The 15,929-nt window shown below is 32.3% G+C and overlaps 1 protein-coding gene across 1 annotated transcript; it reads left to right on the top strand.

The window, feature by feature from the left end:
* Positions 1–254: 254 nt before the first annotated feature.
* LOC127713057 (AH receptor-interacting protein-like) lies at positions 255–11,922 on the top strand. The gene is made up of 6 exons (XM_052219660.1): positions 255–381; positions 3,195–3,374; positions 5,025–5,205; positions 6,909–7,095; positions 8,769–8,911; positions 10,879–11,922. The coding sequence occupies exons 1-6, from the start codon at positions 283–285 to the stop codon at positions 11,079–11,081; spliced, it is 993 nt and encodes a 330-aa protein (XP_052075620.1). The 5' UTR covers positions 255–282; the 3' UTR covers positions 11,082–11,922.
* Positions 11,923–15,929: the final 4,007 nt, after the last annotated feature.

Genomic DNA, 15,929 nt, shown 5'->3' with positions numbered 1-15,929 from the left:
TATATGTTTTTATAATCGGTCAAAAGCTCTGTAGAGCTTTGTGTTGTACAGTTTTTATATCTGCCGAATCAAAATAAAATGTTCTTATCTTAAATTATTTTATAATTCATAATTCAGATTTTTTTTTCATAAACAAAGATTCATATACTAAGGCTTACTATACAGTCAAATCCTTGATCATAATTTATACGTTTACCAAAAGTCCCCATAGGAACCCCAGATAGCAAATTTAACAGGGGAAGTAACTTGAGCCGAACTTCCGTCGACAGTGTAAACAAAATCATGACAGATTTGATTGCAAAGTTGTACGAACAAGGCATTGCCAAAAAACTGTTAGGTTGTGGCAAAGGTGACTTGCCTGAATATGCAGACGGAACAAAGGTTAATATTAGTCAAATGTAACCGGTTAAATAATTGAGCACCCTTAAGGCCTTATAAATGGGGGACATTTCCAGCAAACAACCATTCATCCAAGGTTAGGGACTGGTAATTTTTTTCATTTAGAGAACCTGGTAATAAAGTCCCCACCTTGAAAAATTAAATAAATTCAAGACTCCCTTCCAAAGACATAACCCTGCAACCAAAGCCATGAAAGTAGAGGGAGGCATGAAATAAGATGTCTTTATTTAAACATGTTTAAAATACCTAAACCTAAACATTATATGTTTTGGATTGTTGTGTGACGGGATAGCTTCCTTTCATTTGCAGATATTTAGTCAGCCATCAGCGGCTGAGCAAAAGAAGTACTTCTTTAGCTCAGTCGGGAAGAGCACTGCCTTGTAACACAGAGGTCCTGGGGTTGAGTCCCAGAGGAGACATTGTGATTTTGTAAGAAGAATCATGCTCTCCAGTTGCAGATGGGAGCATCAGGTGTGCCCCCACCAGAGATCTCCATGACCTTTTTTATGAAGCCGCACCACCATCATTAAATTATCATTTGCCATCTTCAAATGATTCCCGCCATCATTAAAAAACTTCCCTATGACAATGTATGATAAAAAGATGTAGTCAAATTTTTGTTTCCCTAGCCGCCATTTAGCAAATACGAGTCTGTACAGCTTCATGTCCGGCACATAACTTGTGAGCACCTTTAACTTAGGTTGATCAAACTTGGTACATGTATGAAGATGCATCATAGGCTGGGGGGGGGGGGGGGGGTCATATTCCAAAGAAAGGTCACTCCTTGATTTGGACACCTATGATAGTAAAACCTTGTCCAATTCCCGTTTGGCTCATAACTTTTTTACCATATAACTTTGGTTGACCTAACTAGGCATGGGACGGGGGTATGTCATATATCAAAGGCTTGTCACTCTTACTATGACTTCATCAGGGTATGACTTAAACAAGTGATTTCATTATCATCTATTTTAGTGATTTGAAAATTTCAGTAATCACCTATTAAAGTGATTTTGGTGTTTCCATTGATAATCATTAATTTTCCATTTAATGAAAAACTTTTCTGTTATTTTCCTGCATAAATGAATTATGTAAAACCAAGAAAATAATGATTATCACAGTAATTCATCTATAATAGTCTAAAAATCCATATATTTGTCTTGTACATCATTAAGGAAATATGTTCATGAAATGTAACACTAAGCAATGCTAAGTCTTATAATCTGTATGTTTTTCACCATTTGTTTTGCATAGTAAGTTGTACATGTATTTATGTATATGTATATACATTGTATATACATTGTATTATTATATTTTGAGTTATTCAGAGAGCGCCAAGGGAGATTAGTATTGTACTGATTTTACCCTCTTTAAATAAAGTATTTATTTTTTTATTATCATCATTTCTTGATACATGTCATGCATGTGGTAAAACCTTTATCTTGAGTAACATATTATTCAATTTTGATCAATTTAAAGCTGGCAAGACATTTTATATAAAATTAAGGAGATGTGGTATGATTCCCATAGAGACAACTACCGGTATCCACCAAAGTTCAAATGAAGTGGATGTAAGCCATTATAGGCAACTGTACTCTCCTTCAACTATGAGAAAAACCCATTTTAGCATATCTAGAAAGGGTGTGTTGACTCATTTTATACTTACTCTACTCAAGGACGACTTCTTTCTGGAATCAATATAGATCTGACTTAAAACTAAAAAGAACATTACAAAGAACAGAGTGTTGAATTAAAATTATTGTTTGGTTAATTGATTGGTGATGTTTAACACCACTTTCAGCACCTGTTGATTGATGATGTTGAACACCACTTTCAGCACCTGTTGATTGATGATGTTTAACATCACTTTCAGCACATGTTCATGGTTGATTGATGATGTTGAACACCACTTTCAGCACACGTTGATTGATGATGTTGAACACCACTTTCAGCACACGTTCACGGTTGATTGATGATGTTGAACACCACTTTCAGCACACGTTGATTGATGATGTGGAACACCACTTTCAGCACACGTTGATTGATGATGTTTAACACCACTTTCAGCACACGTTCACGGTTGATTGATGATGTTGAACACCACTTTCAGCACACGTTGATTGATGATGTGGAACACCACTTTCAGCACATGTTGATTGATGATGTTTAACACCACTTTCAGCACACGTTCACGGTTGATTGATGATGTTGAACACCACTTTCAGCACACGTTGATTGATGATGTTGAACACCACTTTCAGCACACGTTGATTGATGATGTTGAAGACCACTTTCAGCACACTTGGCTATATCATGATGGTCAGTTTTAAATAAAATAAAGTTGAATTGGAACAAATTAAATCAACAAGACCATGGTATTAACAACAACAGAAAGAGCTGAGCAACATTGATGGTATATGTACTAAAACAGATCCTCTACAAGGGTAAACATCATCGTCTACACTTCCACAACTGTAGGCCAAGGTTATGATTGGTATGTCAGATATCACATAATGAGGAAAGAAACAGTCTGTCATAAATGAAATAAAAGGCAAACCATTCGATCTATTCCTTCACCAGAAGTGATTATGAAAAATGTAACAGGGGTATTCTGGTTGTGCCTTATCAGTGAGCAATGCTACTATAAGAAAATAGATATATATCAACTTCTATGTCATTTGGTCTCTGGTGGAGTAGTGTCACATTTATATATATACTAAAATTAATCCCTAATTTATGTGTCAGCAATGAAATGGTAAATTATATAAATCAATTTATATTTTCTTTTTTGTCAGATTATCTTTCACTACAGAACCACAAAATGTGATGACGAGAAGACAGTTATTGATGACAGTAGAAAACATGAGAAGCCTATGGAACTGATTATTGGTAAAAAGTTTAAACTGGAAGTGTGGGAAGACTGTCTGAAAACAATGAGAGATAAAGAAAGGGCTTTGTTTATTGCAGATACAAAAGTAAGTCTCTACAATCCTACTTACCTCTCTTGTGTCTTCACTTGTCTTACAAAGATCTGATAACGCTCCTTTCAGAATCCTTTGGTTTTTTCATAAGGATACACACCTTCAAAACTTTGCAGGTAGGAATTTCATTGGTTGATGTAATAATTTCTGGTAGGGGATGTTGTCAGATCTTTGTAATCAAAGTGTGAACACAGGATTTGTATTTTAACCAGATTGTACCTAGCAAATGGTTTATCTACATACCAATTTTGAGCTTGTTTGCCAATGAAGAAATTTAAAAAAATTTCCATAACTTTTTATACGACCGTAAAAAAATGTTTTGGATCTTATAATGGTATGATGTCGTCGTCGTCCGAAGACACATTTGTTTCCAGACAATAACTTTAGTTAAAGTGAATGGATCTCTATGAAATTTTTTTAGAAGGTTCAATACCACAAAAGGAAGGTTGGGATTGATTTTAGGGATGATGGTCGCAACCGTTTAGGAAATAGGGGCCCAAAAGGGGCCCAAAACAAGCATTTATCTAGTTTCAGGACAATAACTTGTGTATAAGTATTTCAATTGCTCTGAAATTGTACCACAATGTTTAATACTACAAGTAGAAGGTTGGGATTTATTTTAAGGGTTATTTGGCAAACAGTTTAGGAATTAAGGGCCAAAAAGGGGCCAAAAACAAGCATTTTTCTAGTTTCCGGACAATAACTTGTGTGTAAGTGTATGGATCTCTCAGACATTGTACCACAAGGTTCCATATAACAAAGGGAAGGCTGGGATTGAGTTTGGGGTTAATTGTCCCAAACATGTAGGAATTAGGGGCCAAAAAAGGGCCAAAAAGAAGCATTTTTCTAGTTTCGAGACAATAACTTGTGTGTAAGTGTATGGATCTCTCTGAAATTATACTACAAGATTCCATACTACAAAGGAAAGGCTGGGATTGACTTTTGGGGTTATTGCTGCAAGGGGGCTTTCAATAAGTTGGGGGGGGGGGGGATTATTGTTTACAATTTTTTTAAAGGATTCATATTTTTTTTTAAAAAATTTTCATATTTCGAATTTTTGAAAAGTTTCAAGAAGAAATCTTCAATTGCACAGTATTGCGCAATAGATATGTAAGATCTTTGACCACATTTATTTTGTGTCAGAAACCTATATTATGTCAAAAATTTGATCACAATCCAAATTCAGACAGTATCAAGCTTGAATATTGTGTCCAAATTTGTCCCAACTGTTCAGGGTTCGACCTTTGCGGTTGTATCAGGCTGCGCTCAGCGAAGCATTTTATTAGTAAATAATTTAATGTCGCAGAACAAAAGGAGTTTGTATTCAAACATTTAAAGGTCACCCATCTCAAAATTGGTATCAATAATCATAGTAGAGTTCTGTAATAAACATTTTTCCATATAAAACAATTTTATTTTCTTTCAAATCAGAATTGACTGATTTGAAGAAAAAAGGAATTTGATTAATAATATTTTATAGATATTTGGGAAGTATTTACAAAATTTATATTTTGTGTTTTAAGAATTTATATCAAACTGTATTCTATTTATTTTTATTTGAAATTGAATATTCTTTATTAAACAGGACACTTGAAGTTTTTAATATTAAACATATTTAAATTTTTTGTCTCTCAAATTTTGCAGCATGTCATGTCATACCCACATGTATCTAAGAGTTTAAGAGGAATCTTCGGAAAGGATAAAAACCATGAACATCATGAGGGTGGCCATTGTTGTGGTATGATGGCGATGGCAGAACAAGGCTTAGGTTATCCTGATCTCGATGATCTTGTTAAAAATCCTCAACCACTTGAATTTACATTAGGTATGTTAGGGATTAGCCGCTATTCATTTTCTATGTTACTAATATCACTAACGTAACCTATTGTTTACGTAAAGCTTTTGTAAACCTAAAGTTGCCTTGTGCACAACTAGTAATTACATAATGCAATTTCTATGAAACACATGTCTTATCAGTCAAAACAAAGTACTAGCCACAACTTCATGAAATTGGTGCCGTGACAAGGATTTGAACCTGGGTTGTACTTTTGTAAATTCAAGTTTCTGTGAGTTTATTGTGGATTAATTAGTTTTTGTGGTTACCAATTTTTTCATGTATTGAGGGAAAATAGTATTTTCATGAACATTAGATATAGTGGTTTTGTCAAAGTCTGCATACAAGCCTACAGAAATTTGTACTTCGTCAAACATTGGAGTTGTGGTTCACCTATACCCATGAAATCCATGAAAACTGGTATCCAACGAATCATAATGAATCCACAGTATTCACCATTTGAGTTTATCTGTTATAATAGGAAATAGAAAATTTTCTTGCTATTTTTTGCATCATAATAATCATTTGACATCACAGATATGAAATACCTTAATTCTTTTTAAAATATCTTATATAATCAATTGAGTTCAGCCATAATAATGTCCTTGACATTGAAAATGGTGTAAAAGGACAACCCAATGAATGTAGTCATTTTCCTGCGTAAATTCCCTAAGATCACCATGAAAAACATTAAACAATTCCTGGAAAATATAAAGAATAACAATTCATTGACTTAATTGTAACTTTTCCATGAGGGTATGGATGGGGGTTTACACAATAGAGAATAAGGGACAACAAATATAAAGAATAGAGAATAATGAGGTGCTAAAATATAAAGAATAGAGAATAATGGGCAAAAAGTGTAAAGAATAGAGAAAAATGGCCTAAAAAATTAAAGAATACAGAAATGAAGGACCCATCCAGACCCTCTTCCATGAGGTCACTTATAGGTTGCACTTATGTAAATATAGACAATGCAATTTCCCATAGGAACTCCCTTTGCGGCTAAAGCTGTGCCACTTTTACTATGAAGTTTCGTAAAAAATTATATCCTAAAACGGAAAGTTGATATGCACTACTTTTTTATTCAAAGGTCAAAACATAGGGTCCCTCAGAATTCAATTATCGCCGCTACCATGTGTTTTTATACTGGTAACATTCCCAAGTTATTTCTCTATGAGATGAAACATAGAGATCATATCTGGGAACCAGTACGTAAACAAAATTGAATATCTATGAATATTATATATCTTCCCATAAGAGGCGTGGCTTGTGAAACAGCTGTATTTACAAAGTGCAACCTTAAAGGTGAATTTCCAGTAAATACATTGTAATATCACATGCTTACAAAGGTAACTATTTCTGGACTCCAGTATGGTATTGTTCATTTACTCCCCTTTTCAAAAAGAGTAAACATGCTCCCCATGGCCTTTTAGTATCATCATGGTAAAGTGATTCTTTCTGAAATTATTTTCTCATAAATTTTGTACTGGATGTGATGCTAAAACTTCTATAAATAGATGCTATATTAAAACTCCTGGATGACGTATGAAATTTGTGTGAAGAACAATCTAATAAACTAATCCTAGATGTTGAAAAGGAATGGAACTAGACTAAAGGATTCCTAAATGAACAATAAGAGGTCACTGCTTAAAAGATTATTGGATTAAATGTAACTATACTTTAATTTCTAGAAATTTTAAATGTACAAAAACCCAATGATTATGAGAAAGATGCATGGGCTATGTCAGAGGAGGAAAGAACAGACAGGATACCAGTACTGAAAGAGGAAGGAAATACTTTGTATGCAGAAAAAAAATATGGCGAGGCTGCTGAGAAATACGGAGAAGCTTTAGGCTTGTTAGAACAGAAAGTTTTAAAGTAAGTAAAATTATTACAAATAAAAAAACAAATAATTTTATTCACTAAAATATCACTGAGTGCCCGTATTCGGGCAGAATAATTACTGTTTAATTATGACTACAAGTCAAAAAACACAATACTAAACATGATTTCAATGATTAAAACATTCAACATACATACAAATTTAAAGAAAAGAACTGCATAAAACATATATACAGCAATATGGGTTCCACTTGGAACACACAAAAATTTCATACGATAATAAATATAATTATTAATAAAGGGGACAGCTCTAAAGTCAATTATTCATTAGTGCATCTCTTTCTTTGGACAGTTGTTTTAAAAGTTTATGAATTATATAAATGATGTTTTTGTCTTCATTGCTTAAACAAGTTGTATAATCTTGTAAAAACAGATTGAGGTTTAAATTATGAAAAATATAACAAGGTGGTAGCTATATATATAGGCTTGGTAGAAAAATAAAAAGTATATATAGTCATTAGACTTGTTACAATAAAAAGCTATTTAAAGTAAACAGAAATAATCTTTTGAACAATTTATCAATAGAAGAACTGACTGGATATACACTGTCATCAATGTGACAGCAACTCAACAACACATTTAAAACAAGAAAGATATCTAGATGTCAACTTATCAACCACAAAAAGTAAACATCTGTCTATACCATAATGTTAAGATATAAATCTCCCAGAGTCTAGACATTAAGACAGTTTGAGAATACTTTTGAATCAAAAAAGCAAAGTATGAGTTTAGTCTGTTTCCCTATTTTATTTTAAGTACTAGCATACAGAAGCAAAGAATAGTTACTTGTTACATCAGAAAGTTTGAAAATTTGTATGAATATAATTATGTGTATTTTAAAACTTAATAAACATGGCAGTGATTGTGCTTGGGTTCTGAATTACATTTTCTAATGCAAATTTTATAGAATAAATAATCAAAACAACAACTTATGCATCTTTATTAACAACATATACAGTAAAAAAAAGAATGTGAACTCGTGATACACACAGAAACGTAGACAAAAGAAATGAGCAGTGCCTTTTCCTTTCATAAAAAAGTGCCCTGCCCTCCACTGGCACCCTGCCCCTTTTGATTTCTAGCTGGAGCACTGGTTCACCATTGTCGCAAAATGCTAATTTTAATTTCATCTCGGTCAATATTCCTAATGCGCCTAAGAGTGAGGTACTCAACTATGAATAGAAATAAAAAAACCTGTATGCAATGAAATTGGACATGATGCTATTTTTAGTAATTGACTGAGCTTAACCATTTGTGCTTTTTTGGAGACCAGAAGACTGTACGATAAAGATGTAAAAACTTGCTGAAGCGGCATCACATGGGGTTTTTCGGGGTTGCCCTATTTGTGAAAAATTTAATCTCACTTCATGCCCAGAAAATTTAACCAAGAGTGAAAATGTGTCAGCTTCGAAACGAGCCATCATACATATCCAAGTTTACTATATGGACAGAGGAATGGAAGTAAAGACTACCATTGTCGCCTATGGGAAATGAATTGCACATCTTGACCCATCTGGCAATATTTAATGGCTGTTGGCAAGAATTTTGGCTCACTTTTTCTACTTTTGGGCAATGAATATTTGAAAACGTTTTACAAAACTGTTTTATATTCCCATATCCTTTGTTTTTCTATTTTATTTTACTTTTAGAGAAAAACCAGGTGATACAGAATGGGAAAAACTTGAGGACATGAAGAAACCATTTTTACTTAATTTTTCTCAGTGTAAAATTAACCTACAGGAATACTACCCTGCTATAGAACATCTCTCTACAGTACTGAAAAGGGATCCAGGTAAGTCTAAAACCCTAAAAACTGAAGGAATACTATCCTGCTCTAGAACATCTCTCTACAGTACTAAAAAGGGATCCAGGTAAGTCTAAAACTCTAATAAGTAAAAGAATACTATTCTGTTCTAGAACATCTCTTTACAATACTGATCCAGATAGGTTAAAACCCTGATAAATGGGTATATTACACTATTGTTTCAGATAAGGGTGAAGGTTTGGTACCATTAAAACGTTTAAATCAGCTGCAATTGTTTGCACCTGTCCTAAGTCAGGAATCTGATGTTCAGTAGTTGTCGTTTGTTGATGTGGTTCATAAGTGTTTCTCGTTTCTCGTTTTTTATATTGATTAGACCGTTGATTTTCCCGTTTGAATGGTTTTACACTAGTAATTTTTGGGGCCCTTTATAGCTTGCTGTTCGATGTGAGCCAAGACTCCGTGTTGAAGACCTTACTTTGACCTATAATGGTTTACTTTTATAAATTTTGACTTGGATGGAGAGTTGTCTCATTGGCACTCATACCACATCATCTTATATCTATAGATTATAAGTAGCTGAAAAATGTGAAAAAACCAAACTGGATGTAGAATATATACAGCATTCATAGTTTTAGATTTTTCTCATTATTGAAGGCTGTATGTTGACCTATATAAAAATAAGAAGATTTGGTATGATTGCCAATGAGACAGCTATCTGCCAGAGAACAAATTGTGTAAATGTAATCAACTATAGGTCACCTAATGTTACCAATAATAATTTCAAGAGTAAAGTTAAGTTTTGATTGAAGTACTATTATACAAGTTTTATTTATAAGATGTTAAATAAATAGGGGAAATAAATCAACCACAACTCAAAGAATGACAAACGATTGTATGACTAAAGAAAAAAAGACCAATAAAGCACAAAACAAAAAACTTAAGATAAACAATATGAACCCATTCAAGAGTTGAACTCAGGTGCTCCCAAAGGGTCAGCATGCAGTTCCTCCTCCACTAGTAAGACTTGTCATATGTACATGTAATAGAAAAGTAGATATATACTGTAAACAGGCAAATTTTTTCGGCAGTTTTTATTTTCGCTATTTTCGTGATAAGAGTTGAAACGCGAAAATAAAACAGCTGCGAATATTTCAAGGAAAGCCGATTCATGAGATAAAGACCATGCATGAACTTATATGAATAGAATATGTACAGGACCACTGCAGAACACAGGTTTTACACACCACAGATTTAATCCAAATTAATTAGCAGTAATCCTGACAACATTTAATTCATTCTTAATATGAGTCTAATATGTCATTCTTCTTTGTTTATTGTGTATGTGTTTTTAAAGCAAACATGACTAATAACTTTAAACTACTTTCACATTAATGAACCGACAAAAAGGATTTCTGATTGATTTTATCACTTGATTTACGATGCATGTAAAATTGTTTACTTTACAAATAATTTATTATAAAATACTAATGTAGGACACAAGGATATCGTGAATTCAAAACTGCGCGAATTTAGATTTGGTTGGAGAATCGCGAAAAAAAGATGGCGCGAAAATTTCCCAGTTTACAGTAATTGTATTACTGGAGTGAAATATTCCTGCTAATCCTGGTTTCCTTTACATGGGATATGAGCCCATATCCTCTGTGAATAAAAAAAAGAAGGTCAGAATAGTAATTAACGATGAAGTCAGGACACTCCTGCTGTATAACATAAAGTAAGATTTCACTTGACCAGGGATATGGGCTCAGGGGATATAAAACAACGATAAGAAATGTGAGCTGTTATCCCTATTGAATATCCTAGTGCTTACTTATATCTATAGTACTGCGACTCTTTTCACAAAAAATCTTACGATTAAAATTGATCGTAAGTTATACTGAAATGTGTGTGACTTACGAGTATTTTTACTCTTAAGATTTTTTGTGAAAAGAGCCACTGGTGCTTAAATTTAAAGCAAAGCTAAATTTCTATTTTAGACAATGTAAAAGCATTATTTAGAAGAGGAAGAGCACATGTCGGAGCATGGAATCCAGAAGAAGCTCGGGAAGATTTCAACAGAGTTATAGAACTTGATTCAACTTTATCTGGTGCAGTGAAAAAAGAAATTAAGATTTTAGATGACAAACAAAAATTAAAAGATGAAAATGATAAACAAAAATTAAAAGGTTTATTTAGTTGATGACATTAGGAATTTTAGAGTTGTTTCCCATACATTGTTACACCAGTGTAGTATTCAATGGGTCAGATATCCAGATATATCATAAGCTTAAGAAACCATCATGGCTTTTTGATATGCTTATAGCCCTTTCCAGAAACTCATTTTCGGACTCACAAATTCAACTCTAAAATTATAATTTGAAGTTGGTTATCTCCCTTTTCAGAAAGTAGAACGGCAATGAATCTCAATGAAGAGTCAATGACTAGCAGTTTTAATTCCCTGTTGATTTAAAGAATATATTTGGTTTGTACAAATATATAAATTATTTATTATATTCTGTCTTCCAACATACTTGTTATCAAATTCAATTATCAAGCTGGAAATGTTTGTTTAACTAAAGTAACGCATTGTTTTCTATTTTACTTCTCACAGTCGCTCAGCACTGCAGCGAATCAGTATTCATGCCATTATACTTCCCAACAAGGGAAATAATCTGTATTTAATTGTAATTTGAAATCAGATTTGGACTTTCGGAAGTGAGTTTTAAGAAAGTCATTTAGTACGAATTGGATTGTGTATTAGGTTGTGTTACTCATTGAAAACCATAGAAAGCATTATAACAATTTTTACAGACACCTTGTTTATCATTTGGCTTTGAAAAAAAAGCATTTGTTGGGTTGCTGTATCCTTTAACAACACACAAATATGATACTCAGGCTATTTGTCTGCACATGTATATCTTGTGAAAGCTCAAGTTTTTTATGATTTTTTTTTTTACTTTTTACACAATGTTTGGTGTTATGTAGAAAAGCTGCATTTTAATGTTGATAAAATTTCAGATTTGACATTCAAGAGTAATGATGCTGTAACTTTGACAATTTAATGTTTGTTTCTTTATGACTCAAATTTGCTTTATTGGATCTTTCTGAAAGTTTTACACAATGTTTTAATTTTGTTTTCTATATGTAGTTAATTTACCTCTAGATTTTCATGATTATTTGATGAGTTATGTAAACTTGTTTAAGAGTAATTATAATTGACAGTTTGTAGCAAGTCTCATGATAACACTATGGATTTTGCCAAAATTATTCCACACTATTTAGTTCTCACTTTTGATCTAGAAAATATGTGAAATTGTTGCTCCAGAGGTATGTGACTTTAGTTGTGAAACAATTTACTATTTAAGTGTCTCTAGTACAATGTTCAAATTTCTTGCACCCAATATTATGAAATTTTATAATATTACAACCAGTAAAGGCTACCTCCTTTTTTTAATTTTTTTTTTTTATATTTTTATATTTTTTGATCTGGAGTTATGGGTCATGCTCAAATGGCACACCTTTTTTTAGCTCACCTGGCGCGAAGGGCCAAGTGAGCTTTTCTCATCACTTGGCGTCCGTCATCCGTCGTCGGTGTTGTCCGTCGTCGTTAGCTTTTTACAAAAATCTTCTCCTCTGAAACCACTGGGCCAAAATTAACCAAACTTGGCCACAATCATCCTTAGGGTATCTAGTTTAAAAAATGTGTCGGATGACCCCGCTAACCAACCAAGATGGCCGCCATGGCTAAAAATAGAACATAGGTGTAAAATGTAGATTTTGGCTTATATCTCTGAAACCAAAGCATTTAGAGTAAATCTGACATAGGGTAAAACTGATTATCAGGTCAAGATCTATCTGCCCTGAAATTTTCAGACAAATCTGACAACCTGTTGTTGGGTTGCTGCCCCTGAATTGGTAATTTTAAGGAAATTTTGCAGTTTTTGGTTATTATCTTGAATATAATTATAGATAGAGATAAACTGTAAACAGCAATAATGTTCAGCAAAGTAAGATCTACAAATAAGTTGTCATGACCAAAATTGTCAGTCGACCCCTTTAGGAGTTATTGCCCTTAATAGTCAATTTTTAACAATTTTTCAAAAATTTTTGTAATCTTTTACAAAAATCTTCTTCTCTGAAACTACTGAGACAAATTTAACCATACTTGGCCATAATCATTATTAGGGTATCTAGTTTAAAAATTTTGTCCGATGACCCCGCCTTCCAACCATCATGGCCAACTTGGTTAAAAATAGAACATAGGGGTAAAATGCAGTTTTCGGTTTATATCTTTGAAACTAAAGCATTTAGAGCAAATCTGACAGGTGGCAAAAATGTTCATCAGATTTAGATTTATCTGCCCTGAAATTTTCAGATGAATCTGACAACCCGTTGTTGGGTTGCTGCCCCTGAGTTAGTAATTTTACAAAAATTGTGCAGTTTTTTGTTATTATCTTAGATATCATTATAATATCTAATATCTAATACTATTAATTATGATTTTAACCTTATTTTACATGATTTCCAAAGCATCAGTAAATACAGGTGAGCGACACAGGCTCTTGATAGCCTCTAGTTACACTTTGTACTTACACATTTGGAAATAATGAAAAGACATGTCAGTGGGTGGTTTAAATCCAAACTACTCTCCTTTTCATATATTAAGCTCTCAAAACAATACTTAGGTTTTTGCCACACCTTGAAGTATTTTTTTTTAAGTGTAGACAATATATGTTCAATAGAATTTCATATAAATAAATTGATAATTATATCTCAGCTTTTAAAAAGGATTAGAGAATAGAATTGCTATGACAGACTGAACATAATATTATTTATTTATTAATTTTAATGCATGTGGTATCAATTTCACTTTTGATTGGTAGAGTCATAATAGGTAATATGCATGAAGACATTATAGTTGATTATAATACTCAGGTCATCAACAGAAAAGCTACAAATTGTGTATTCCATAAAACAACATGTTTAACACATTAAGAATTATTGTTATTGGATTTATGAATTAAATGACTAACAGTGAATAAAGAGATTATCAGACTAATTGAAATTTTATTTTTAGATTTTTTATCCCATTTCAAACCTCAAAAATTTGTTTCCGAATTCCTTTTCATGTTTGTTACCAATAAGATGTTTAAAGAAATTGTAAGTTCAAATCAATATTTTTTAAGACTCATTTTTGATTTAATTTTCTCAAATTCTAAAAACATAGGATACCAAAACATAAACAAAGCAAAGTATCCAAGATAGCAGCCCCTTAAGGGGTACAGAACACCTAAGGGAGTTAACTCTTTAAAAATCAGATGAATTCTTTAATCCTATATTAATAGTAAAAAAAATCAAGCTTCTCAATGATCAAAATTAGTGTTTGTCACTATACAGACTGCTATATATCCAATGAAATTATTCCTGTAAATTGTGTCGTTCAAATTTCTTAAAATTTTGATATTTTTGTCCACAGGTCAAAGTAAATATTTTGTCAAAATTTTATGAAAATTAAACAAGCCAAACATATTATAGTCATAGTGTTGGGTACCCCCCTTAAGTGTTCAGTTGAATGCTCAGTTTATTTAACTTTATTTGATTAAACTTAGGTGCTTTTAATATTATTGTTGAATATGTTTTAAGTTTTAAAATAAAGTTTAGTTAAAAATAACAACATTGCTGGTTTTGTTATTGTTTCTTAATACTGGAAGGTGACAAAAGTCTTGCTTAATATATTGAAGTCATCAGGTTAGTTCCAGTTGATTTTAAGAAAATAGAGATGATGGATCAAGTTTATATGGTCAATGAATACAAGTTGGAAGATATTAGTTCATGCAAGTTCATGAGTAGGACATCATGGAAGCCAAAAAAGTAGGTTACTGTGGTTTTATTATAATTCGTTGGATACCAATTTTCGTGGATTTCGTGGGTGCAGATGAACCACAAATTCAAATGTTCAACGAAATTACAAATTTGTGTGCAGAGATCAGCAAAACCACAACATAAAATATCCACGAAAATGCAAGTTTTCCACAATCCACGAAAATTGTTACACACGAAAATAAATGAATCCACAGTATATAAAAGGCCAAAGTGAACATCAAAATCCACCAATGAACATAATTTTCACAATATATGAAATCAATGAATGTAGTTTGAGAAGAAAATATATTTCCCATTAAGGGTCTCAATTAAAAAATATGTGCAACCAACGCCATTTCAATCAACAGTAAATGAGGATCATTTGTTAGTCTTAATCACCAATCCTATAAATTTTTAAACAATTCTGCCTCATACATGTAGTTTCAAAGACATTTTTGAAAATTAGCCAATCAAAACCAAAGATTGCCTCTGGAAGCCATGTTTACCATCCATCAAAATGAGCAGGAAATGCTTACCCTTTCTAATTACCAAAGTTCATTCCTGATTTTTGGTGGGTTCATGTTGCCAGATCATAAGCTTTATGTGCTGTATTTTATTGACTGTTCTTGTGTAATGTCTTTTCTAGGGCGTGGAATCAAGTTAAAAAATACTAATTTATGTATATGAATAAATTGATTTCATATATACAAAAATAACGTATATAATAAATCAAATTACGTATTTACATAATTGTGTATATACATTAATAATATTTTTTACTCTGATTCCATGACATACTTTTCTTCTGGCCCAGATATTGTCATTCTACCTTAAACTGTTCACAGTATATCTTCAAATATTTCTTGAACCTTATCTTTATTGACACTTGGAATTTTATTGGATTTACAATGCTCTATAATATTTTTTGAACAATTGCCTGGTATTTTTTCTATGGGTCAAAATTAACATACAAATTTCAAATGATAACGATATACATTATTGTACCTTTCCAAAAGAGGGACAACTCTTGCTTCCCAAAGAGAGTGTACTTTTGTAAGAAATTGGAAATTAAAAAAATGTTGAAGATACCGAAGGGATAGTCAATCTCATAAGTCAAAAATGACAATGCCATGGCAAAAGAAAAATGACCAAAAGACCAACAAGTCGACAAAACACACAATAGAAA

Source organism: Mytilus californianus, unplaced genomic scaffold (assembly GCF_021869535.1).
Source record: "Mytilus californianus isolate M0D057914Y unplaced genomic scaffold, xbMytCali1.0.p SCAF_8, whole genome shotgun sequence".
Lineage (NCBI taxonomy): Eukaryota > Metazoa > Mollusca > Bivalvia > Mytilida > Mytilidae > Mytilus > Mytilus californianus.
This window is presented reverse-complemented; position numbering and strand designations above follow the sequence as displayed.

Bases quoted from the DNA above. Each gene is read 5' to 3' on its own strand.
- LOC127713057 (XM_052219660.1), top strand. From the start codon at position 283: ATGACAGATTTGATTGCAAAGTTGTACGAACAAGGCATTGCCAAAAAA. The intron at 382-3,194 runs GTTAATATTAGT...CTTTTTTGTCAG, and splicing joins AATATGCAGACGGAACAAAG to ATTATCTTTCACTACAGAAC. The intron at 8,912-10,878 runs GTAAGTCTAAAA...TTTCTATTTTAG, and splicing joins AGTACTGAAAAGGGATCCAG to ACAATGTAAAAGCATTATTT.